General features: G+C 41.1%; 1 protein-coding gene across 1 annotated transcript in view; it reads left to right on the plus strand.

Moving 5' to 3' along the window:
* The first annotated feature begins 313 nt into the window (after positions 1 to 313).
* The window catches only part of Fam155a (family with sequence similarity 155, member A), a 443,225-nt gene continuing 416,378 nt past the window's right edge, over positions 314 to 27,160 (plus strand). Inside the window, exon 1 of the mRNA XM_013022990.1 lies at positions 314 to 1,432. Within this exon, the coding sequence (XP_012878444.1) occupies positions 431 to 1,432 (1,002 nt within the window). The 5' untranslated portion in view covers positions 314 to 430. The remainder of the gene's footprint in view (positions 1,433 to 27,160) is intronic.

Genomic DNA, 27,160 nt, shown 5'->3' on the forward strand with positions numbered 1-27,160 from the left:
GCGCCACCTAGCAGCCCGCCTGCGCCCACCCCGCGCCGCCGCCGGCCAGCGCCAGCCTCAGCCTCCCTGGCCCCACTCTCTCTCTCTCTCTCTCTCTCTCTCTTCTCCATCATTGTTCCCACTGTGCAGAGGATGGAGTCGGCTGTTGGTTAGGTCGGGATCAATTCAGATCTTCCTCCCAAGCCTGGTAATATTTATGTAGGCAAAAGAGAGAGGAGAGAGAGAAAGAGAAAGAGGGAGAAAGAGAGAGAGAGAGAGAGGGAAAGAGAGGGGAAAGAGAGAGAGAGAAAGAGAAAGGAGAGAGGGGAAAAAGAGAGGAGACCGGGAGGAGGGGAGAAGGGACTCCAAGCTCCAAGTCCATGCATCTTGAGGCCTCCCCGGCCCCGGAGCCCCCCCGGTGGAGCCGGCCCGGGCTGTGCCTCCCCAAAATATGACCAGGGGTGCCTGGATGTGTCGGCATTATGACGACCGCTTGAAGCTCTGGTTGGCTGCGCCCCGGGAGAACGAGAAGCCGTTCATCGACTCGGAGCGGGCTCAGAAATGGCGACTCTCGCTGGCGTCCCTCTTGTTTTTCACGGTCCTGCTGTCTGATCACTTGTGGTTCTGTGCCGAGGCCAAGCTGACCCGGGCCCGGGACAAGGAGCAGCAGCAGCAGCACCAGCAGCAGCAGCAGCAACAGCAGCACCGGCAGCAGCAGCACCACCACCAGCAGCAGCAGCACCGGCAGCAGCAGCAGCACCGGCAGCAGCAGCAGCAGCAGCAGCAACAGCAGCAGCCCGGGCAGCCGGAACCCTCGTGGCCCGCGCTTCTGGCGGGGATGGAGGGGGCGTCCGCGCCCGGCGCCCCGGCGGCAGCGGCGGCACACAGACTCCTCTCCGCCGCCGCCGCCTCCTCCTCCTCCTCCTCCTCCTCATCCCCCACCCTGCCCCCCTCCCCCGGAGGCGGCGGCGGCGGCAAGGGCAACCGAGGCAAGAGCACCCGCCGGAGCCAGGCCGGGTTCCCGGGGAACTCGGCCAAGCCCGTGTGGCGCCTGGAGTCGTGCTACCCGCCGGGCAGCTCGGGCCAGTGCTTCACCGTGGACAGCGCGGACTCCGTGTGCGCCCGGAACTGGAGCCGGGGCCCGGCGGGTGCGGGCCGGGCGCAGCCGCCGCCGCCCCCCGGCTGGAACCTGTCGGATTTTTACCTCTCCTTTTGTAATTCCTACACACTCTGGGAGTTGTTCTCCGGGCTGTCCAGCCCCAACACCTTGAACTGCAGCCTGGACGTGGCGCTCACCGAGGGCGGGGAGACCACCGCCTGCCGGCAGTGCGTCCAGGCGTACCAAGACTACGACCACCACGCTCAGGAGAAGTACGAGGAGTTCGAAAGCGTGCTGCACAAGTACTTGCAGTCGGACGAGTACTCGGTCAAGTCCTGCCCTGAGGACTGTAAGGTAGGAGCCGGGGCTCGGTGGGGATTTCTCTCCGCCCCCCCTCCCTCCGCCCTTGTCCCGCACGTCTGCTATGTCCCCCTCCCCCTCTCTGCGTGCGTGGTCGGTGTGGGTCCTAAGCCACTCACGGGGGCTCTGGGCTTCTGGCTCTTGTGGTTGTTTCTCGGACGGGCAGCCCCGGGGGGTCTGCACGGCAGGTGGGCCGCTGGCTCTCTCTCAGGACCCTGGAAGAGGAGGGAAGCCCCTCTGTTTTCCGTGGAGAGTGGGCTTCCTCCCAGGGGTGCAGTTGGCTGGAACCCGGAGGCAGCTCTTTGGGGATAGGGTTTGCTCCTTGGCGGGTGAGGAGAGAGCAGGAGACTGCAGGCTGGCGGGCACAGGGGCTCAGACAGGGCGGGCAGGGGCACAGACGGGGCGGATACGGGCAGGGGAGCCTGGCCTTGTGTCTTGAGACCGACTTCACTCCCGGCTCCTCCAAGAGTGACATCATGAAGTTGGCCACCCCGGAAAAGCAGAGGAAGTGCGGCTGGTTGTGTAGAAGAGCGACACCATTTACGAATTATTCCAAGGATACCTTTGGTCCAGTCCGTCGGACGGGCGCTCAGGGCCTATCTGATCTTGCATCTACACCCCCTAAGCTCTCTGTCCGCCCTTAGAGGTTTGTATAGCCTTTGGTTCAAGACCCATCAAAAGTTAAGACGTTGACATTAGGTATCTAGTGATTGATTAGCAGTGATAGGTTACTCAATCAGCGACCTTATGTAATTACTTTGATGAATTCATTGATGCTATGAATTATAAGTTGCTTAATACCTCCAAGCCGGTTATTAGGTTCAAGATCTTCCTGTTGAATAGAAAGAGGAAAGTGACCTTCGCTGGGTAGCAAAGGGAAATGGATTTCAGATTCTAAGAATTGGTGTAAGTAACCCTGGGCCACAGACGAGGGTACTGTCCATGGTGCTGAAACTCGATTCGCAGGGCTAGTGTGGAAGAAGAGGGCACTGTAGTGACGTTTAGTGGCGGGGGTTGGGGGAGGGGGGGGGGATGATAACAGAATCTCTGTTAACCTCTACTCCCTCTCCCAAGGGATAACTTATTAAGACCCTCCATGAAATAGTATTACTTGTCAAAAGAAATAAGACAGCTCACTTTCCCTCTTCCATGTCTTTGCTACTTCTGCAACCTTACACAGCAGAGCAGCAGGCCTCTTGTCTCATTTGCCTTGGCGACTGGGAAAATTCAACTATGGGGGATATAGGATCACAGGGGTCTGTGATGCTTCAACAAGAGAACTTGGTGGAGGGTTCCCTATTTTAAATGAATGTAACTCAAGGCCCATATTTTACTTTGGGTTCATTAATTGTGCTTTTGACAAGTCAAACTCGGGCTGACCTGGTTTTATTAGCAATAAGTCCAGAAGCACCTTGGAAGTCATAATTGTGAGTCTGTGTCATTGATGGAGATTCCACTATATATTGTGTGTAAGAGAGGTAGTAATAATTTGAATCTGTAAAATCCCCTACATGTAAGCTCTTGAAATTTCTAGCAATTGCAACGTGCATAGCTCATACTTAAAAGAGTCTGCATTGTCAACAGACTGCAGCATATTTTTAAATACCTCAAGTTTATCTTTGTTCAAATGTCCAAACAAACATTTAAAATGTTTTGCTTCCCCTTGACCCAGATTAATTCTCAGCATGATGCTTGCGACACTATAAAATAAATACATTGTAAATATATTTATAATGTTACAGAACACATCAGAATTGTGTTTTTGTATAAAGTTGTTGTTAACTACATATACAAAAGTACAGTATAAAAATACAAGCTCCTTTAAAATTTCTACTTTATTCTGAAAAGTAAATGTAGATGTTTAGTGTCTCAATACCATACAAAGTTTATTTCCTGCTACATCCTGTAAATGTTTCCTGGTGGTAGAAGAATCATTTTTTTTGGTCAGTTGGAAACATGTGTTTCGTAATAGCCATTTTCAAAAATCACAATATCAAATTAAAGTGATAGTGTTCTTGGCTTAAGATTCACAAATCAGCTGGTTATATGTAGAAAGAAAATATAAGCAGAGGCCCTTAGTTTAAGGTATAATTTCCCTATTTTGAGTCTGAAAAAAGGCACAAACATGCCCATTACAAACTGCAGCACATGGTTTACAATGTTTTATGTTTTCTTTGCAGATTCTGTCTGTGTCGCTTTCTGACCACTTTTGCTGATTTCCAACATAACTGTAATTATGAAGTGGTTATCATCAGGAGCCTTGTTCAAGATACACGTTTTATGCAAAATTTTCGACTTTTAAGGCAGCACTAAAATCATTAGATAGATGAAAAGTAAATGCACTACATCTATGTAATTGGTAATATATTCATAAAAACAATGATATATTTATTAATATAGTTTTCAAAAATGTAGAGATAGGATACTTAAAATCATATCAACACTACCAATTAGTGTGTTTTATATTTTAGGACCAATATATTAACCTTTTTTATACTTGAGTATAATTAAATGATTGATTGGGATTATTCCTACCTTTTTAGAGTTAGGATGTATTGTCATGGTCTATCTTCATAGTCTCTACCATGGAAAATTGACATGTTTACAATAAAATACATGAACTAATTCTTGTATAAATTCTAAAGAGCTAGTGATCAATTTTTATTTAAAAAAACCTTAAAACAGATCCAATAGAATTACAGTTCCTGAAGCCAGGTGTGATGACACAACCTCATAATTCCAGCACTCAGGTGAGAGATGAGGATGTCAAGTTTGAGGCCAGCCTGTACTACATAGAGAATTCTAAGCCAAAATGTTACATAGTGAGACACAGCCTCAAAACACAAAATAAGAGAAACAAATACAACATAATATGGCCTTGAATTTACAGTATTGCACATCAAATACAGCAAATTTACTTGAGTAAACTTTATATCATATCACAGGATTCATTTGAACCTGATAATAATTTTAATATTGTGAGAAATAGCTGGAATAATTCTAATGAGTAAATATCTGCATATATGGGGAATTATCGAACAAAACTTGTTGCATATCTTTCTTGTCCTCCTTCATTTAAGCTGGAATGTTTTATGAATTAGGCAGCAACAATTTTAGCAATGATTTTTCCTTTAGTTTGTGGCAGTATTCAAAACAATAACTTGATATATAGTAAGAATTTGACAAATATGTCAGTCTTCAAGTTGGCAGGCAATATGAAACATGCAATATTCGCAGCTAAAAAATTTAGAAATGTCTATCATCTTCATGCTTTCAATATTTTTTCTCTTACATATGGAACTCTTCAGCTCCCAAGTGTGTTAGTAAATAAATACTATGGAAACAAAATATTTAGGGATGCAAACTTTTGTGTTCTAGGCAACCTTTCTAGTCCCAGGTAGCTTTACTTATTCAAGATGCCCTCAGATAAATGGTCAGTGAACGTGGGTTTGAGATTAAATTATAACATAGGTCATTGCAACTTTAGCCTTTGGTAACCTGAGCATAAATTCTAGTCTTGATACTGTCAAGAACACATGCATTTTCACATTGTTACTTTTTATAATGTCATTTGGAAGCAATTTATATTGCTTATTTCTGCTTAACAGACATCAACCACAAGGTCATCTGGTGGATATCAAGGACCCATAACTATCACTATATTTGAGGCTTTCTTATTAAAAACACTGTCCACATGTCCCTGTTGGAGCAGGCAGAGTTTGGGTTACATAACATGCAGTTTGAAAAAAAAATCCGTATTTATTTTAGTGTCATACATTATAGATTTAAGGGAAAATCAATATCTTCTCATTCTTTCCATTAAAAATTGGGAACCTAAGATATCATTTCACTGTTGATTAAGTGCTGCTGTACAGATTATGTTATGTAGAGCACACAACCACAAACACATCTCTTTTGCATCTCCCTCCTGTATTATTTCTGCATCTGTGTACAGTCGAATGGCTTTTCTACAGGTTTGAGTAGCAAGGCCAGGAGCATGATTACTGTAGCTACAAATACGACAATTTATAAGGGCAAAGGTGCTATTGTAATTATTTTCATGATCCAGATTTATGTTTATATGTGTATGTTTGTTCTTTATAACTGCTGGTTGAGATTATTTTGTGCTTAAATGGAAACACCCAACATTTTGCCTTCACATCAAATGCCTATTGTGTTACAGAGCAAACAATAAATATTTTCGCTTTGGACTTGCAACTGTGTCAGATTTGCAGCTATATAGGGCGTAACCTAAATGCTGGCATATGCTCGTCTGAATCACTTTTATTAGGTGAGGTCAGTGTCTGCATATGCAGTTGAGTTAGAGTGCAGAGGTAATGGGACAAGAGGAGTCCTCAGGCTTGTAAATCACAGCCCACTAAGACAATCTTTCTTGCTGGATTCAACAGCTGAGAATACATGTACAGATAACGGTTTCAAAGAAAGACTTGTTTTAGGCAGAATTATTTGAACTAATTGCTTGAATTTCTCCATTTAAACAAAAGCTATCTTTTGTTCTTCTAATTTCATGATGACTAGACACCAAATACTTTGTTGTTTACTATTGATTTGTTGTCATAAAGCTTTTTCTTCAATATCAATGAACTCAGACCCTCACCCTGGAATTTCCTGGGGATCTTTGCAAATAGGCCTAGGAGCCCTGTTCCTAGAGGTGCTGCTCTCATGGATCTGGTATACCCCTGCTGGTGGTAGGTTCTGGTGAGGTTGAGGACCAGTGCTGTGGTGAGCAGTGAAAACTAACGGGTTCCCCATGAGAGAAGAGCATGGGTGTTTTGTGAAAGCACCGACAGCAGTCAACACAGGTCCAGAGAGGACAGGGGACAAGAATATATGCAGGGACTAGAATGAGGAAGTAGATTAGAAGGTGTAGACTGGATGGCAGGGTGGGCAGGAGATAGCTAGGTAGCAGGCCAGAACTTCAGATGTTCAAAGATGGTGCTGTTGATTGAGTTTCTCTTGCTGAATAGAGTTGTTTCACTGCTGCTCAACCCCTGTGCTAAACTCAGGGACACAGAAATTAAGTGACTAATAAACATTTGATTAGAGGTACTCTTGCCCATTTTACTTCTAATTTTATTATATTCCACTGTTAGCATAATTTAGACATTTTCAAAGGTGCATAGCTGATTTTAGGAGAAAATTCATTGTAACATTTGTAACATTTCACTGACCCACAGCTATTCTTTCTTTATCTGCTTACTTCTTTAAATCTAGAAAGTTATTATTTTTTATGTCACTGAATTGACAAGCCATAGCTTCTTCTTTGACTTAACTTCTATAACATATCTAGATGGCATCCATGGAGTTTTGGTGAAGGTACAAATGAGTAGATATTCACATATGTTAACCAAGCTTAATTTAAGAATTAAGTTTAAAACAAACATACTATTCTGCATAATGTAGGTATTATTTTATTATTATTTTCAACTTTAGGTTATAAGATGCTAAATTTTATTATATAAAATCTAAATTATATAATAATAAGTTATTATATATAACCCACATACAACTTCCTCAATAAGATATTCTAGTTTGATTTGCTTCTTTAATCCTCCAAACAAGGGCTATTTACCTGTGTCCTCATTAACATGCATGGGAACATTTCATTCTTAGATGTTTAAGGTGTTGAAATATAATTTTTATTTCCCCTGGCCTGTGTCTCCTTTGACACATGTACAAAGTCCCACATAGGTAAGATGGCAAAAGTCCCGCAACACAGGCATCATTCATGTCTGTTTAAGATCTACTCCTGTGGGCAAGAGTGAATGAAATAATAACTTGGAGGCTCATAGGTGAGGATTTGTATGATAGCTCCTCCATCTTTCACAACAGGGAAAATGGGTTTTATCCAAACCATGAAAATGTTGACTTTGCCTCTCAGCTTTCTCCCCTGCTTGTACAGGGGCCTTCTTGCTGACCCCTGGCTGTGTCATTGCTGTTCCGTGGATGTGTCCTTCTCTGCTATTGGAAGCTATGTCTTAGGGCCTGTGTCCTACAGGGAAAACACAGCTCAGAATTCTTTGTTTTCCCTGTTCTTCCTTTTGAGTGGTCTGTCTCTTTCATACTGAATTATTATCACTGCATTTGTCTTTTGGGAGAGGCAATTGAAATAAGGTGTAAAAGAGCAAAGATGACCAGATATAATTCACAGAAAATGACTTGAGTCACTCAAATTTAAATGCTGGACGTGGCATCAACAGTAGCTAGCAAAATTTAGAGCCTTATAGAAATCAGGAATGTTCCTCATGTCTACACCAGAGAAAACGTGCCACAAATTTCACAGTGGAGAGAAGCAAGAACAGGAAAAGCAGAATGCCCCCAGGTCAAAACAGAGTTGGAATATCAAATACAACATTCACCTTAAATGTTTTCTCTTTCTTTTTGGTTTTTAGCATCCACAAGCATCCCAAAGCATTACATTAGTATAATAAGAAGTCCATGAATACTTCTCACATGGTTTACTTCTTCTATTTGCTATGAGTTTTTCATTGGACACATTTTGTAGATGACGTGGCAAGCGAAGAGGACAAGATTTAGAGTCCGGGGCAGCTGGACGGAGGGCCAGGTACAGCATTTTGAAGATGTAAGATGCACGGATGAGTGGATGGTCGGATTTCACACTTCGGGCAAGTCACGGCAAGCATTTGTATAAACTCTGGTGAGATGAAAAGAAACTTTGGAGATGTAAGGTATTTCACACTGAATGGGCAAGTTCAGCGGCTGAGGATATGAGAAAAATGACATAGACTAGGTTATCTCACAGTTCTGGGGAATGAGTCCATGATCAAGGAGGTGACAGACTGGTTCTGGTGAGGGCTGTCTTCCTTCCTGGATGATGGCCCTTTTTAATTGTATCCCACACAGTCTTTCTTATGAAGACTGGTACGGAGGGATATTCCCATCTCTGTATAAGGACCTCAGTCCTCTTGGGGTACAGACCTGCCCTGAGGACCTCACTTCATCTTTTTGAACTCTTTCTAGAACCCATTTCCAAGTACAGTCACTTTGAGGAATAAAAGTGCCACACAGACATTGGGGCAGGAGTAGGGACTGGCTTCATTTGTACTATGCAGTAAGATAAATGAGAAGGATGAAGGAAATATGTTTGGAGCAACACTGGTCATTGACTTTAGACAATCTCCCATTCCATGGTCAGTTTTAACTTTCAGTATCTGTGTGGTAAAAATACCAGCACGAGGATTTTAATCAGCTTGCTTTGAGATGATGTGTTTTTCTCAAAAATTAGCTTAGAATAAATTCCAGTTGTATTTAATTTTAATTTGCCAACAATGTAATTGCTACCGCACATTACTGGTAGCAATTACATTGAACGGGAAATTCTACGTGATGGCAGGGCTAAGGATATGGAGAAGAATTGGGGGGAGATTTCTGAAATCTACACTCCAACATTTAAAGGTTAGTGGTATGTGGAAGGGAGGTCTGAATCCAGCTCGATAAAACATGAAACTGGACAAATGTGGATCCACTTAGGAGATAGGAAGCACAAGAGAGAGCATAGATTGTGACTGAGATCGGTATTTGGGCAAGGAGAAAATTGTTGGAGCTAAGGCTAGGGTAGTGTACCACTGGAGTAGCGCGAGTGGGCGTGAAATGTAGATTTGGTCTGGCAGCCGTGGGCACAGATTTATGTGATTCAACAAAAGTGGATAATGTCAAGAGAATGCGAAAGATGAATCTTGAGGAAGAACATTTAAGTCTGAAAAGAGACCATGGGCAGACTGAGAGGAAACAAAGAATGCAGAGAAGAAAAAAAGAGAGGGGAGGGGTAAAGCTGTGAGGCAGTCATGATTTGAAAGGCCTAGGATGCTAAGTCAGCTTTCTTTTACTGTCACAAACTCTTCCGATAATGATGTTAAGAAGACAAGACATGTTGGCTCAATGTGTCAGAGGTTTCAGTCTGTGACTGGTTAGTCTGCTGGCTTGGGGGCAGTACTGGCCACAGCTCACATCAGAACTGTGTCGCTGGGACATAGACAAAGAACAGAGGAGGCACTCTAATACAAACACAAATTCTAGCTAGGCCTCGCCACTTAAACTTCCACTACTTTCTAATAGTGCCAGCTTGGGGACCAGGGTTTTACTGCACGGTCTCTGGGGAACTTTCCAGATCCAAACTACAGCACCAGGAAAATGGCAAGAAAGATACAGAACCAGTGAAATGTGCTCCCCATTACAGAAAAGACATGTAGGAGGAAGGTGTCCTATAGGTCCCTGCATTTGGAGCTTGCGTGTTGGTGACCTTACAAGAATGAAATGGCTTACAAGTGAGATCAAAATGATGCATTAAGGTATGGCTTAGAACTAAAGCATAGAGGCAAGTCCAAACTACCCTTTCCCTAAGTGTGGCACTGCAAAGAGAACACAGTACGTGGGGACGTAGATGTGAGTGTGAGGAAAGAAGTGATTGATGATGACAAGGACTTCACAATAGTTGTTACTGCTGATCTGACATCCAGATGTCAGTGAGGGATGGACGAAGTCAGATTCAGTACAATTAATGGTGGTGGCAGCTCCAGAATACATCTTGTAGATGCTATGGTGCCTCCCAAACCCTTCCTTTCATCACTTGTTTTACATAGAAACAAGGATTTACTTTCAAGATTTTAGGAAGTCAATTGTCTCACCTAGATCATAGGTAGAGAGTTCTTAAGACCTATGGGAAAGATTAGACAAATTAATACTGCCCTGATGTGAGATATTGTATCAAATATCTGGTAAACAACACTCACGAGTTTGATAATCTTTGTATTATATGTAGGGCAATCCTGATTTGTCACATCTGCATTCATCCTGTTTCTCTGGTATCATGACTAAATCATTGAATGACTAATTATTGAATGATTCTAGAATAAAACAAGCTTTTTCAGATTAAAAATTGTCCATGCTGAATCTTAGAGTAAGTGGATATTAGATGACCCAAACAAAGGTGCGTGGGCCGTTTTTCTCATAGCCTTTCTGAGGAGACAAATGGAGATGACTTTCTCAGCCTCCCCCTCTCCCCTGGTAGATAGGAAGACCTAGTCCTGGGGGAAGGGTGGGATGAGGTAGTTCATTCACGGGTCTCCAGATTTCTTTTCAAAGATGAGACCTTTGTCTACACATCCGCATCCTGGTTTTGTATCGCTTTTGTTGTTCTGTTGTTGCTGGTGTACCCCACATTCCTACTTCGTTCTGACGAACGAGGGGCAGGAAATAAGATAAGAGTCTTAGCCCTGAGCCAGAACCACCAGACGTGGCAAACATGACCCAGACACAGACCCAAGTCCAATCAGGGCAAAAGGAAGACTGCAGGCTGTGCATGCCCGGTGAATGATAATGCTCTCTGTGGGAGAGCAAAGGCGCAGAGAAAAAACAGGGCTCCTTAGCTGGTTGGTCCTCATGGTGGGGAAGGGAAGCCTTCCCACCAGGGCCTCTTTATCTCCCGGGGTGACTTTGAGGCTCCTTGTGTAGGTGCTTCAGGCAGAGAGATCTTAGGAAAGGAAGAAGATTCTCATAAAGTAACCCATTCTTTCCAGAAGCACATAGGGCTGCCCGGGGTGCTGAGCAAAGGTGCAGTGGGAGAGAAGCTGCTCATTCTCCAGGACCCTTCAGGACACACAGGCTGGACTGATCGCGAATGTGCCACTCCCTACCCCACACCCTCCAGAAGAAGTGGCCCTACACAAAGGATGTGCTTACTGTTGGTCACAATGGTAAAATTCAAATCAGGGAAACTTTTCCTTCTTATTATTTTGTTGTCAAGGTGATGTACAGAAGGGTTACAGGTACATAAGTAAGGCAATAATAAGAACATTTCTTATCAAACTTGTTGTCCCTTCCCTCATTTTTCTTCTACTCCCCCCCCCCCCAGCAAGTTGAACTATTTCTCTGCTTTCTAGTCAGTTCTCAGTATTCTGAATTGCTACACGCACAGTGGATCAACCCTGGTTCTTCTCCTTGTGATCAAAGGGAACTAAGCATGGCTTCAGCCATATTTGAGCATTGTTTTTGTTATTTCAAATGCCAAGAATGAATTCTTTTCCTCCGCAGTCAGCAAGGCCCCAGGAATGCAGGGAAGGGAGCCTTTGTGGGCTCCCTCTGTACTACCACTTCCGTTCAGGAATCCATTCCCACAACCCAGTTCTTCGTGAACACTCTCAACAGAATTGAATCCGTTCCCCCTCATGGAACTTCACTTGTTGATTCCAGGTCCTGTGCTGACAACGTGAACTCCCTTAGACCCTGCCCCTACCAATCCCAGACCATGCCCCATCAGATAGGTTTTGTCAGCAACTTCTCTAAGGCTCACAGAAGTTCAGACACGTTCCATGTATCCCCCCAGTGGAGTATGGCATAGCCAGAGTGCCGCAGTAGGAACATCTGGCTCTTGATCTCATAAGTATATTCAACTATTATATCACACTGCCCATACTGCCATCAGTTTTTATGTTGTCTTAGGCTTATCTGTCCTCTGGGTGGAAGACTCAGGTATGATGCACTTGGCATCATCTTGCCACTTAAGGGATGGGCAAGGTCCTAAGGATCAGGAGGGTCCAGATTCCAATGGCTGTTCCGCTAGCTCTTGTCACACAGGCCGGATCTGTCCATTCCCAGACTTGCTGGAGCACTAATGGGGCCTGTCAGGTGCCTCATCCAGGTCTCAGGCTAGGCTGAAGAGCGACGGCTTCACTCTGCTTGTGCCCAGGCTACCTTGCTTACTGCCTGCACACTTAGCTGGTGGAAAGCACAAATCAGATTACCCTTCTGACCTCCGTAATTGGTGTCTAAACCAAGATGATCGTTTCCTAGGCTAGATCAACAGATGGGCAGAGATCTTGAACTTTGTTTTCAGATAGATAATTTTTTTTTCTCTAAGGCACTGATGATAAATTCTACCTTAGGGATCAGATCAGCTGTGCCAGGCTATCTGGAGAAAAACAAATGCTTTTCTAAAGGTCAACCTGAAACTTAAACCATTTAAAAACAGGGTTGTCCTGCATGTGCTGCATGCAAGTCTGGTTGCTGTGTGCCTTCAGGCAGGAGGTTGGTGCACAGGTGAACGTTCTGAGAATCCTACAGTAGAATATAAACAAGGAAGGCATGTGCAAATGCAAATGATCTTGGTGTTCATGTGAGTGTTTACATCTCATTGGTTTTGGGGGGTTGGCAAATTATGATGGGTTTCATATCTGTGCTATTTGTCTCAGGAAGTTTCTAAATAAATGTTAAGAAGTGAAGAGTCACATAGGAAAAAAGAATCCTTTCATGTCGTTTTGGGTTTGACTTTGTAAACCAAATGCTCATTTGTATTCAATGTTTTTGAACCCTAGACTGAACAAAAAGTTTGGCTCCATGGTGGATATACAGGACATTTAGAGTTTGAATTTTCACAGTTGTCAACTGTTTGGTCAATGCTTTGCCTTCTCCAGCAATGAACTGGCTGTCTGAAATGATTAAAATAACTGACCCAACGAAGAGTTTAATCACTTTTATGACTTAGTGAGTGAAACAAATCAATTGTATCATTCTTTCATGTGACATTTAACTTAAAATGGCTATTTATCTTTTTAAAAAAACTGAATTGGGGATTGAAACCACGATTTTATGCATGCTGCATTCTTACACTGAGCTGGTCTCAAACTCGATCCTTCTGCTTCTGCCTCCTGAGTGCTGGGATACACACACACACACACACACACACACACACACAGACACACACACACATATATACACACACATATATATATATATTACAAAAACAGTACCCGACTTCTTTCCTCTTTTCATGCATTTTACTTAGTCTTTGAAGAATGAATTTCTCATTTCCAAGTAACTTCAAAATCTGTATAAAGTTAAGAAATCATATTAATTATTATATTGTCTCAGACTTTCTATTGTACATCGAAAGTAATTCAAATGTATTCATCCATTTAAACTTCAATTATAATATTAGGGGTATTGTGAATTACACACTGGGCTATTTTCATAAATTTTTAAAAAATCTTTTAAGGGTTGATATCTTTGATATTCTCCTACTGATTCATTTTTATAAAAGGGTGACTCTAAGCCTTAATCCTCCCCAAAGGTAGAAACTTTAAATGAAGCTCTAATTAAAGATGTAGTTGTATTTGTTTTTCCTACCTTCCCCTAGTTCTGTGGCAGTAGAGGAGATGCAAAGAAATAACAGAAAACTACCCTGGGGACAAAAACAAAGGTTTGAAAGACCAATTTTCTTATTATCTTTTTTTGTTGTTGTTGAGTACCTGTCAGAAATCTGGTAAATCCTTGTCTAGAAAATGGACTCAGTTATTCAATATTACACTTTAGATTGATATTGAATTTTCTCATAATGTTCACATTAAGCCAACAAATGCAAAAGCTGAGAAATGAAAGTGCACAACTTTTACAACTTGCTTGGCATCATCCAAAAGCATTGTAGCTGGTGGACCTTCGGAACACTCAGCATTGTTTTCTGCATAAAGATTGGGGTAGATAAACTAGAAGTCTTACTTTATATGAAAGTAGTTTGGTTTAATACAAGTAAATTACAGAGATAGTTTAACATTTGAAAAATGCTGGGCAAGATAAAAAGCTTGAATTGAACTATGAATAGATGAAGGAAGACATAAAGTGATTTGGAGAGTTCCTGAGTTCTACCATGTTGTCATTGTAGTTTGTTGCCATTCTAAGCTCATTCATATGGCTGTGGACCTGTTCTTATTCTTCTGTGTTTCATACCAGGGTCATTCTGCTGCATTCCGTGGAGTGAATTATTAAGACGATTCCTAAGGGGCTGTTTATCTAAGTTCTCTGATTTCTCCAGTTAATGTTGAGAACCATTTCAGGAGCAGCCTACGGCTGTTGTTGAAGAAACAGGCAACTCTGATGGACTGAGAATTCTTTGCAGTGGAGAGAACACTGCATTTTCTCAAAAACAGTGCTGTGACTGTTTGCAAAGCATGTGGTAATTGTTGCCCTGACACACTAACGGATGCCATATGAAGAACATTTTAATATCTTAATTTGTGCTCATTTCCTCTGGGAAATCATTTTGTCATGCCATTTTTGTGTCCTACATGGAAAAAAAGGACCATCCTGAAGGGACAAATGAATATTGCTCTTTAAAAATAGATCTTTAGTGGAAACTGTTCTTGGATAATTTGAGCCCTGTTATTATAGGGCAATAGTAATTTAGTCAGTGAGAGAAAAGATATCCCACAGTGCACCTAGTTACAGAAAGGACTAAATAAGTATGCACTTTGTCATGTGTGACTCAGACAGGGAAATGGAAAATGTACAAAATTTATATCTACGCAGGATGATTACTAAAGCAAGAAAAGAAGTAATCTGAGGAAAACTTCAGTGAGTATTTGCTTTTTCTTCCCAGATGCATGGGGGGTGAGGAGCAAATGACAGGACATGTAAATCTCTTAACCCTGTTAGTGGGAAAAGATCTGAGCAACAGACTTTCCTGTCTAAATGTTCTCAGTTTTAGCCTTTCAGAGACAAGTACTCAGGTCTTTGAAATCTGACCGTCCTGAAATTTCCCCTGAAGTCATCCTGCTGGCGTGCATATGATGATTTTCCTTTAAAATACTGTAGACTCTAAGTCAGATAATTACAAAATACCAGTCTTATAAATATGTTGTTTGATATCTTTGTTGTTGAACAACAGAGCTTTTGATATGGAAAATATAAACACAGTATTTTATTTGAACATGCTTCTTTATGGCTAATTATGGGTTTGAAAATAATAAACAGCACTATAATTACTCCATAGCTTGGAATGGGGGATGTGTGCTTCCTTAATCTGGCCACTTAAATGAAGAAATAGCTGTTCATCTGTGATCCTTTCAGGGAAGCAATTTTAAGACTAATGTTGATTGTTTTCTAAATTTAAAAGATGGCAGGAATAGGCATTCCTGTTTGTTGCTGATTAGTTAATGAGTTTGAAGAAACTGAAAATATCTAACATTACCATGTTGGATACCAAGATTAAGAAGAGATTGTGAACAAAAAGATTAGGCTTAACATTTAAAGCCAAAGACTATTTTACAGAGTGACTGAAAGAAAATTTTGGTACCCAATCAACTGTGTAATAGCATATATACTTTTTTTCTTTATTAGAAGATTCTATTCGAATAACTTACTTAGGATGTCTAGAGCACCAAAAGAGGTCTGAGGGTTGAGCACAGGCTTTGTGCTCATTGGAGACCCATTTCCGTTCATTTTTATTTCAGCTATTTTTTAAGATAGGGTCTTACTTCATGTCAGAGCCATGACCCTTCTATTTATCTTTCTATCACCATAGCTGGAATAACAGGTATGCATCTCTTTGCCAACTTTGTTGTTGAGTAGAGTTTCAAGAGTTTTGTTTTTTGTTTTTTTGGTTTAGGGTGGTTGAAATTGAGACCCTTCTAGCCTCAGCTTCCACAGAGTTGGGATTACAGGCATGTAGGACCACACTCAGCTATTGAGTGTGTGTGTGTGTGTGTGTGTGAGAGAGAGAGAGATCTTTTCAACTTTTTGCCCAAGCAGGACTTGAACTGTGATTCTCCAAGTCTCTGTCTCCCAAATTATTAGGATTACAGACATGAGCCACTAGCACTGTCGAACAACAAAATTATTATTATTGAGAAGTTATCTACATAGATCAAGTAGTCCAAAAAGCAATCTAGCCCACTGGCAATATGTTTGAAAATATCACTTTGCACACTAGATGCATACAAGGATATATTTAATTATAAACTCTTTTTATCAACCATTTAAAGTTTTAAAGGAAAAAATATTACTAAAGAGATTAGCTTACAATTTTTAACATCATGTGTGGATAGCTCTCTTATAATTTAAATTCTGTTCATATCTGCTAGACCATATCTAAGGCTATTCGTTCTTTTGCATTGTTTTCTTGTCATTATTAAGTTGCACGAAACCCAATGCTTCTTTGTCAGTGTCACCCTGACACCCTTCCCAGGGTCAGGAATTATGGCTGCATCACTTTTGTCTAGTTACTTGAGAAGAAGGAAAGAAAGAAAGCAGGGTGTTTGTGGTGGTTATAAAACAAAAGTAGATTCTTCTCCAGTGCTAAGCCCAAATATGCCTGGCCTTGCTTGTGACAGCCTCAAAAGCTCACATCAACATGAGGCTCTGTGACTTCTGGCATAGGTGAGAGGCAATTATGCAGCTTTTGCGATGTTTTCTGGGAAGCGTGCCCTTGAAGCCTTGGGCTTTGATGTAAAATGTTCAGCCCACCCAAGGCTGCCATATTGAGAAAGTTCAACAACACAGACAGCTTCAGCAGCACCTCGCTTCTGTTTCTTCCTACAGTAGATGCAGAAATGTGCATAAGACGTATGTCATGGCCGGATATGAACAGTGCTGTGGGGAGAGAGAGAGAGCAGAACGCTCTGGTGATTTCAGGTAGACAAATTTCCTGGATCACACAAATAGGCTTTCCTGTGGATCCGTGTAGGACAAGTAAAATGAAAAACTACTGTCATAAAGACCAATGCATCAAAACATATCTGCTGACGCTTTTAAAGGAAAAAGAAGTCCTAAGACTGCATTATCTGGGAAACTTCGTTGGAAGTCCTCATATTTTGGTGGTATTGTTTAATCAAGAAAGTGTAGTGAACTAGTCCTCTGGAAATTGGCTCATTCACATTTGCAGCATCAAACATTTCCAAGTGGGCAATTATCATAATATTCTCTAGGCCAGAGTTTCTACAGTTCTTTTGGAAAAAGTAGTACACTTTCATGAAAATATTAAAAATGTGTGCCTTTGATCATGTTATGATATGGTCACACTTTGGAACATGCAACATGTATTTGTGCGAATTTTCATGCTCAACCTGCTTAAAATATTGTGCAAAGAACAACAAAAGAGGGGGTAACAATGTTCGACAAGAAATGTACTCATTATCTTATTCATGTGACTGTAACCCCTCTGTACAGAATCTTTACAATAACATTAAATGTAAAAAGCCAAAATTCTTGGAAATCACCAAAGGAAACTCTGTTATGCTATCATTAAAAGGCATTACTTAACACATGGGTAGACTAGAAAGAGTAATTAATATATTTCATGAAAGAATAGAACATCAGTTCTGTAGATGACTTAGGAGACTTTTTATTAAATAGGCTGGCCACGGTTTTTCAGAGGTAATTCTAAAATGAAAATAAAGTTTTTATTTCCTTCTTTATCTTTAGACTAAAGAGAAACAGCTTCCATTTTTTCTTGCTTAAAAGGTAAGAGGGTTTTATTGTATTTGTTACCAGTTGCTGCATAACAAATCACCACATTGAAATGTATAGCAGCTGTATCTATGATTACATTGTTTTCCTGTGTCAGAAGTCCTGACAAAGTTTAACTGTCCTCAGGCATGGCCAGGGTTAATTTAGAAGTCTACTGAAGGAAAGGTCAATTTCTAAGCCCCCAGCAATAGCAGAATTCTCTCAGTGCAGACTCTCAACCTGAGCATTGCGGCGCCTTCTATCTGGTGGTTGGTCCGCTGCATGCGGCCATGTGGTCCCCACTAAAGCATCTCACAATCTGGAAGCTTGTTTTCTTAGAGGCAGCAAGGGAGAGAGTTTCTCAGCAAGACAGATGTTTCATTCTTACATGGGATAATTATGAAAATGATGTCGCTCATCTTTTCTGTATTCTGTTTGCTAGAAGCAGCTCACAGATCTGGAACAACCAGTCAGTGGGAGGGAATGAGACAAGGTGGTGAACAGCAGGAGGTATCCTGGGACACCTTAGAAACCATGTTCTCATCCATTACTTTCAAAAGATCTATCCACTGCATTGTTCTTTAGGCCATTAGAGATAATGTCACATAATTTAAAATCATCTCAGGCACTGATACATGTTTACTTTTGTTTCATGCTGTCCACAAATCTAGAAATATTTGATAAATAATTAACTTACAATTGTAAGAGACCAAAATTTTTAAATACAAATAAGTTTATACAAATGCGTTTTACTGCAGGGACATAGGTAAATAGAATTTAGTTTGGCATATGATGCCTAGAGGAAATGGAATTCTAAATTAATGAAATGGAAGCTTTTCAAGTTTTCTTCTTCCAAAATTGTTTATGCATAAAATCAATTCTGATATTTGCCTTGAAATACTTTTTTTCATTTAAGAAACTTGCTGTAATTATAGAATAATAAATGTTACATAATAACATTTGAAGAATACAATCTGTTTTTCTAAAAATGTAGTTTGAGATAAATTAATGACTCTTTGGAACTTGCAGTTTCTAAGTGGTGACTTATCACTCTCATAACAAGATTGACTTATTTAGAACAGGACAGTAATCTCATATGCCTACTTAGTCATCCATAGAAATCTCTCTTGTTTGGAAAGCTGCCATGATAACAAATTCAGATTAAAGGTTTTAGCAGTGGGATTTAAAATAAACATGAAAGCACTTTAGAGAAACTGCTGTATAAAGAGAGGCCTGGAATTCCTCTTCTAGCACTCTGTGTCTACTAGCTAACTACTTTCTTTTCACTGCTGCTAGAAGGGCAAGTGTTCTCTAGACTTCATATTTGCCTTGACTGTGTGCTCTTTGATAGAGCACATTTATCTTTATTACATGTTTATCTTTGCAATAATTTCCCAAATTCTTGTTGATTTTATAGCTTTGTTAAGGAGACAGAAAACATGTCTTTAGGGTCAAGAAGGGAAGTACTGTAGGTCTCTTTCACCTGAACATTCTATGCCTCTTGTGAGTTGGAAATGCGAATTAAATATTTTCATTCTAGCCTTCAATATGACCAAATAATCTCCTTCCAGAGTATTTTGAGTCTCATGGCAGAAAGAAAAGAGACAGATTTCTGGCTTTGAAAAGTCCAGCTTAGAACTGATGAATAGTTTTCCTGAGAAAAGCAAGACTTATCAGCAGTCTCGTATTCAGCGTAGCAGAGAAGATCCTGTGTATTGGGGGAGCGGTGATTCAATATGTCAGAATGGTAAAGACACCATGTAGATAGCAGGGACTCAAAGGAATCTTACACATGCTTATGACTGGTCCTACACTTCTAGAATAAAATGTATTTAATATATATATATAATAGATAACATACTATGTATTATATATATCATATATACATCATATAATCACATGCATATTATTATATAATACGTAATATATGTGTGTGTTTGTTAAATGTAAGTTCACTATCATTTGCCCACTTGTAGGATAATGATCCAAAGATTATTAGTGGCATTGTGGATAATGGATTGTGTAAGACTATTGTGGATAGTGTTATAATGACATCGGTAATGGCAGAGATGAAGTGGTGATATGTCTAGAAAAACATTCTGCGGTATACTCCCCCAGAGCACAGAAGCTAAAGGGTTCAGAGGTTTTAAAGACTGTTTTCAGTTGCATTATTCCTCTTTATACCATCATAGATTATTAGTTAACATAGTCTAAGTCTGAATAAAAGAACGATTTTCATTGAAAGTCAGACACCCAGTGTGGGAAGGGTGCTTTTCAAATTTGGAATGCATTGTCCACGAGCAAATAGCCTGGCGCTGTGGAGAAGGAGAGTCGGACTGTGGTCAGCTGTCCTCCCACCTCCTCCCATTGAGCCTTTGTCATCGGGTGGCTTTGTTGCTGTGCTGGTTATTTCGGAGATGTGAAATGAGTTGTTGCAGTGTGTAGCTACTCCTGGAAAAATGACGCTTAACCTTTCTGACCTTGATGGTTTCATCTTGGTTTTGTTGTTGTTGTTCTTTAATTTTTTAAATTTCCAATAAATGATCTTTAAGTAGCTGTACAATATCATCTGGGGCCATGCCCACACAAAGAAATCAGTGATTTGGGGCAAACTTATTAATTAAATATCTTAATGAATTTGCCCCCAAGTGGAGTACTTGATCTTCTTGGATATCTTGCATGGAATGGTAAGCTATATGTGAGCTGTTATTTTTCTCTATGTGCAATTGCTGACTTAGAATTCTAGGATACTTAAGTATTATTTGATGATTTTTACAGTATATTGGGATATAGATTTTAAATAAATATTTATTGAGCAGATAGGTTTCATTTGGGAAAAAAATCCAATTTTAGGCTGGGAAGGTGGCTCAGTGGTAGAGTGCTTGCCTTGTATGCCTGAGGCCCTCGGTTCAATTCATCAGCACCACATAAGCAAAAAGAAAAAAGCTGGAAGTGGCGCTGTGGCTCAAGTGGTAGAGCACTAGCCTTGAGCTGAAGAGCTGAGGGACAGCACCCAGGCCCAGAGTTCAGGCCCCACGACCAGACCCCCCCCAAAAAATCCAATTTTAGTTATGTAAGTGAAAATAAAATGAACTACAGAGTTGTCAAACCTATTGTGGCGGTCAGAAACAACCATCCTGAAGACTGGGGAGCTTTTGAGAAATCCAAGAAGAGAACAGTGGTAATTTTCTGTGTGGGTTTAGGTGAAGTCTTGCTGGATCACATGGCCAAAATCTTGCTTGAATTAGGGGGAACAAATTTAAACATATCCATCTCTTTATTTAAAAGTCTGTTCGCATCATTGTCACATTATCTGTGGTTGCTGGATTTCTTCAAAGCAAAGAATGATTCATATAATTATGGTATTATGATTAGCATTATCAAAGGACTGAAGATATTTTAATGGTTTGTGATGAATAAAAAGAAGATGAATTGTAGAGAACTAATCTGGAGTGAGAAATGTTGAGTACTGAATACAGTTATAGTTACGTTTTGAATATTGCTGTAATAAGTTGCGAATGACATTTTGTTCCCTCCAAATCCATTGAAGTATATTTCAGAATGGCCTACATAATAATAAATTCTTATTAGCATACTATAAGAAAGAAATCCTTGTCATAATAGCCTGGTGTGTCAGTTTAAATTCATACTAATTATTATCTGTTTTTTCTGTCCTTTTCAAAGGACTATTACGTATAGTTACTGCTTTTATTTTAGATATTTTTCCTTAAAATGTATACTTTATTTGTGCCTACTTATAACTTTCAGACTAAATGAACTATCCTTATTTCTCAACCTAAATATTACAAATGGGCGTGTTAGCCTATTATTAATGTGGTTAATTGCGTTCAGACCTTTGGGTAAAGAGGCTCTCCTGGATATCAAACACATATGATATTTATGATATATTGAAGACTATAAACTCTGGATTGACTATACATATATTGCATAGTTCACATCCAGTTTATTTATTTTTCTTATCTTTGAACCATAATTGATATATGCAAGAGTGCCATTTTAATCAACATTTTACAGATTATATTTAATACATTCTTATCAAAGATGAGCAAGTTGAAAAAAAGAAAGCAGTGTACCTGTAACAGTGAAAAAATTTAATAAACTAAGAAATCCATTATGCAGAATTTATTTTAAATGCTAACAAGGTTTTAGCTTGTGATGTTTAGTCTCTGAAGGCTTTTGTTTTCAAATAATTAATTAAAAAGCATTCTGTAAACATAGCCCGTGCAACAATAAGCCCTTTGAAAAATCTGAGCAGTGTGACCTTTTTATTTCATTATCCAGAATGTTACTGTAATTTTGGAATGTCTCACTGTCAAAAGCTTCATTTGTTTAAATAATCAGTTTATAAAGTTTCTCAAGCCATGTTGATCTGTTTGCGTAAGGGCACACGTTTTGGTTAAGAGTCTCTCAAGATGATCATTCCTTTTCCACAATGATACTGTGGAATACTTAGAGCATCTGATAATGTGTCACCTTAGTGTAAGGCTTCCCGCAATGAGCCAAACTATTTTAGCTTCACTGATTGTCATGTTTCTGTACAATACATGAATTTGATAAACAGTGAACCATTAATCTGGTAGACCTTGATGTCTGGTGAAAATGTTTGATTTAGGCTTGGCTTAAGGTAGCTTCTGCTTTCTTGTATGAGGAATCAAGCGAAACAAAGACACAGTCAGACAGAGGCACTTACGTGGACATGTATGTGATCTGATATGAAAGAACTGTGTGTAACTCACATCTATTCACCTGTGGGCTTGCTCCAGTTCTACCAGTCTGGTAGGAGTTCACACTTCTACACACTCCATACAAGGAAGAGTTTCTAAACCTTGAAGTTCAGCTTCATCAAGGGAACAGACACATAGAAGATATCTTACCCTGGGCTCAGTTTCCTCCCATATGCTAGGTGGCAAGTATAGACAAGACTCAGACAACATGTGAGATGATATGTGGTACTTAAGGGACACTGGGGATCATGTATGCATTTGGAAGTGTACACAGATGACCTCTTAGCAGAACCCTGAGGCTAGCAGTGGTATGAGGGAGAAAGTGGCAGGCAGACGAATTCCATGTTAACCCAGTGTGTCCTAGCAATCAACAGTACAGGCATGATGGGTGAAGAACCATGAGAAATAGTCTCACACTCCACCCTCACCTCCTGCGTACCTGCCACAATCAGTGTATTTCATCACGATTCACTGATGACATTTGCACTTTGGCAGGATGCTCAGGTAATTCAGTGAAGGCAGCACTTGATGTATATGAGAGCGAGAGAAAGCAAGTACATCCATCAGATTAAAAAATAAGGGCCTTCAATTATATATATATACAATTATCTATTATATATTATATTATATAGAAATTTATATATAATATTAATATTCTAACAACACAGGGATGCATATTTCTATATGTGGGTTGACAAGGGATTTCAGTAAAACTTCAGTGGTGCAGGAGATATTATGAGAAGTCAATCAGGCCAAACTGAGTTCTTCCTAGCACTTATCTAAACAATATGGTGTTCTGATAAGCCTCCAGGAGGTATTATAAAGACAGTCTTGGGGAAATGTGGCATGTAAAATCACCACAAAGCACCACAAAGTTAAATTTTTAAAAAAGTGAGAGAGATTTTTCTCTTGAGAATCTGATTTCTCTTTGCATTTTTCTATTTCCCGGGCAATAAAATCCCAAAGAAGGCTACTAAGAAAAACCGGAAATGAGCAAGACAGCACCTAGGACTTTCCATAGTTTTTATGTTGACCCCTCACTGGGGATTCCCCTTTTCTTTGCATATTAATGTTGTCATACCTAAATGAAAATACTCTTGAATGGCATTTCCTCCTGTCATCACCTATGCTTGTGGTGGCCTTGGACATGAGCAGCTCTGCCTCCTTTGGAATGGTGTCTTGCTGGCCCTCACTGAGGGCTTGCCATCCATGCCCTCCACGGGACAAGGAGGCCCAGACAATTCCTGACTACCTTGGCCCTTGCAGTCTGTATAAGTGCAGTTATAGAACTGAGCAACTAGTTGTCAAATACGTTGTTCATGTAAAACCTGGGATGGGAGCACACAAGAGTCACTCCCTGCATGCCAGCTGAATGAATGGTTGTGTACAGCCACCAGCCCTGTGCCTTGAGGGCAGGCTGCCTAGTGGGAGAAACAGAGTTGTTTAAAACAACTTCCATTCCAAGTAGGGGTGCTGCGCATCATTAGGAGAGGTCATGTTTAGCAGAAAAGGATTTGGAGGAAGTAATTTTTAAAGCAAACAATAAGAATGATCTTCCCCCCCAAAAAAAATTTGTTGTACATGGTAATGGCAGACAGCTTTTGTCTACCAAAAAATAACTTTAAATGTATCTTTGCTTAAAAAAAATAAGAAGAATGAGCAGAATTTTTACATTCAGAGAAGATAAGGACATTTGGCACAGATGGGCTACCAAGAACGAATGCTGAGCGAAGGGAACAGCGTGTGCTAGGAGCCATAAGCTTGCTGCAGCTGATGAGCCTGAGGTACCGAAAGCCATGAATGGTTGGTGTCGGCATGTTTACCTTTTTTGTCTCCAGATGTCAGAAACTGAAAATTGCTTCCCCATAGGTATTCTTCCATTCCTGTGGACTAACAGATCCCCATACTTGGCCTTCACTTGTAGTGATCTGTGAAATAGGAGCGCATGCAGCCAATGAAGCCCACAGAAACCTGCTGATTCCTCCACAGGATCATCTATAAAGGGAAAGGCCCTTCTTTCCTTTTACCTCTGCGGTGACTGTGGAAATGCAAGTGTGGAGCTTCTGGACCAGGCATAGTAGATTGCTACGTGGCCAAGGCATGTCCAGTCATTCAGCGTCACCAAACACCACCATCCTTTAAGGGGAAAAATTAATGGATTGCTCAAAACCACTGTTGTTGGGGATTTTTTTTATAGGTGGCTAAAAAGAAAAACCAAACCTGATTTGTATACTTTTTCTATAGCGTATAATTCTCTGAGTTTATAATCCACCTGAATTCTGTCTCTCTCCTGTTGGTACTGGTAGCTACAGACTTAGGTGGTTGACAAGCTGTTCTTAAGCAACTATGGTACCAGTGAGTGGATGAGTGAAAAATATATGTGCAGGTGGCGTGATTGGGATCTTCTTCATGGTTCTGACTTGGTTATATGTCTTCATAGTGGCGTCTTAGGAAATGCCTGCAATCAGCAGTCAGGTTCACGCATGCATGTGCATTGTGAGCCTGTGGGTGGACTGTCTGTACTTCCTGTAACCCCATTTTTACCTGCTTAGGCAGGGAGACATAAATTGTAAGCTGAAAACAATCTGCTACCATCATCACACTGTATCCACCAGGTAGGGTTCAGTTTTTTCCTGCCATAAATGCTATTGCATCTCCAAATTTTAATTCACTCTTTCACATTTTATTCTTTACTTTTGAAATTTATTACTTGTCTTCCAAATATTTTATGGGTCAAAAATCCCTTATCTAGACTTTAAATAATACTCAAGGGATTTCTCTTACACACACTCACACACACACACACACACACACACACACACACACACAGCATACACGCATTTTATACTAAAGAGAAGCAGGAACAAAAAAAAACCCCTTCCCTGTGGTATTACAACTATAGCTCTGATCAATTTTTGAAAACTTCCTCTAAATTCCTTATAGGTCACTACATGGAAAATGCTTATACAGTGTCAGAGCCAACAAACACTCTAAAGTAACCAGCTGTTGTGCGACATAAAGAAGTCCTTTCTTGATAAGCTAGAGATCTTAGATTTTATCCATGTATGCAATTGTGAGTGAGGAATACCAGATGTGAAAACCGGAGTTTTAGGTAGATGAGCCATGGCGGGAAGCTGCAAGATGGAAGAAGGATTCAGGAAAGGTGTCAGGAGCAGAGGTGTGAGAATGCTGAATGAAGGACTAAGCGATTGCACATGGTGGCTGGAATCAGAGCTGCGAGATTGCTCTCGCCTGTGTGGTGCAAAGGGTTAAATACCGAAGTAGTTAGGACACCTCCTCCGCGTTTGACCCTCAGCACTGGTCTTGTGACACATCAGATAGTTTTCTCCAGGAAGACAGTAATGATTGGCTTAAATCAGGGCTTGGAGGGTGTCCTGAATCCTCACTTTCTGGGAGGGGGGGACCCAGAATCAGATAGAGAAGCCAGCAGAATTTTGCAGCCAGATCCAAAGCACCTGCAGCCTGCTGCGCTCTCCCAGTAAGGCCGAGTTGTGTGCCTCCTTTGCTCCCTAGAACACAGTCATTACTCAGCAACGAAATGTGATAGAAGAGGATCGGCTTTCAGAGAATGACTTCCATTCTCAAAACATCCCCCAACTCCTTGTGGTTGAGTGATTGCACAGCTCCTCCCGGTCCTCCCACCTGCTCAGGAGTAAAGAGCCCCAACCGCAGGTATTTTTTTTTAATCCAGCTGAGATCACTTGTGGGGGGAAGACTAGCGTGGAGGTGTGTTTGGCATGAATTTAAATGATAGCTTGAATAAAACAGATCTCTAAAACACTTTTTATAAAGGAATCCTGTCTCTATTGTTTCTGCCAAGATGTGTAACCGATGCCGTGGCTTGGTTGCATGATCATTCAAGCCTGCTTTCCCTGACCAGCTACTGAAGGGTAGCACCTAATTAAATGTCTTAATTTAGAGCAATCACCAAGCCCTTTTGAATAGGACAGGCAACCTGATTTCTTAAACTGTAGCAAGCTCTGCACACAATAAGGCATCCCAGGCAAGGAGAATACCTTTGACTTCGGTGTTGAGAGAAACAGCACAAAGTGGAGCTCCCCACATTTGGTTGTGTGTAGGCATCACCAATGAGAGATTTCCACTGCACCACTCATCCTCACTGGGACAGGTGAAGTCAAACTAACTTTAATGGATACCTAAAACCCAAGACGCACGCGATGTTTCCGTGGTTAAGTTGCACATTGGAATCAGGTGGGAGGCCTGTGTCTCCTCAGGCCTTGTCTAAGAAGCCCACAGGGAGTGTTGGCAATGCTAGCTTCAGGCTGCGCTCAGAACACAGGGGTCCATGGCTCATGGGTCCATGCCTGCTTGGTAGAGATGAGAGAAGGGCTCCATCGCTAGGGCTTCTTGCACTGTGGTTTGCACACTTCCTGCCAGCTGTGGCTAGCACCTAATCAGCATACTATCAAACCATGGAGTATATTAGAGTACCAAGGATCTGTTGTGAGTGTTTAAAACACCTGTCTAGTGGAGGGATGCAGGCTCCTGTGGGAGTTGGTCTTGAGGGTTTTCCTCTCAGGGAACCCCCGTAGCTGGATCCTGACATATTCAGCTCCTCTTTGCAGGTGGAATTAGTAGAGTCTCATTCCCACACACTGTTCTCGTCAGACATCTCTCTAAAGCCCAGGTGGCCTTGGGAAACGCTGCATCAGAGAGAGAAATCATGGGGGCCTCTGGGCCC

Source organism: Dipodomys ordii, unplaced genomic scaffold (genome assembly GCF_000151885.1).
Source record: "Dipodomys ordii isolate 6190 unplaced genomic scaffold, Dord_2.0 Scaffold65, whole genome shotgun sequence".
Taxonomy (NCBI): domain Eukaryota; kingdom Metazoa; phylum Chordata; class Mammalia; order Rodentia; family Heteromyidae; genus Dipodomys; species Dipodomys ordii.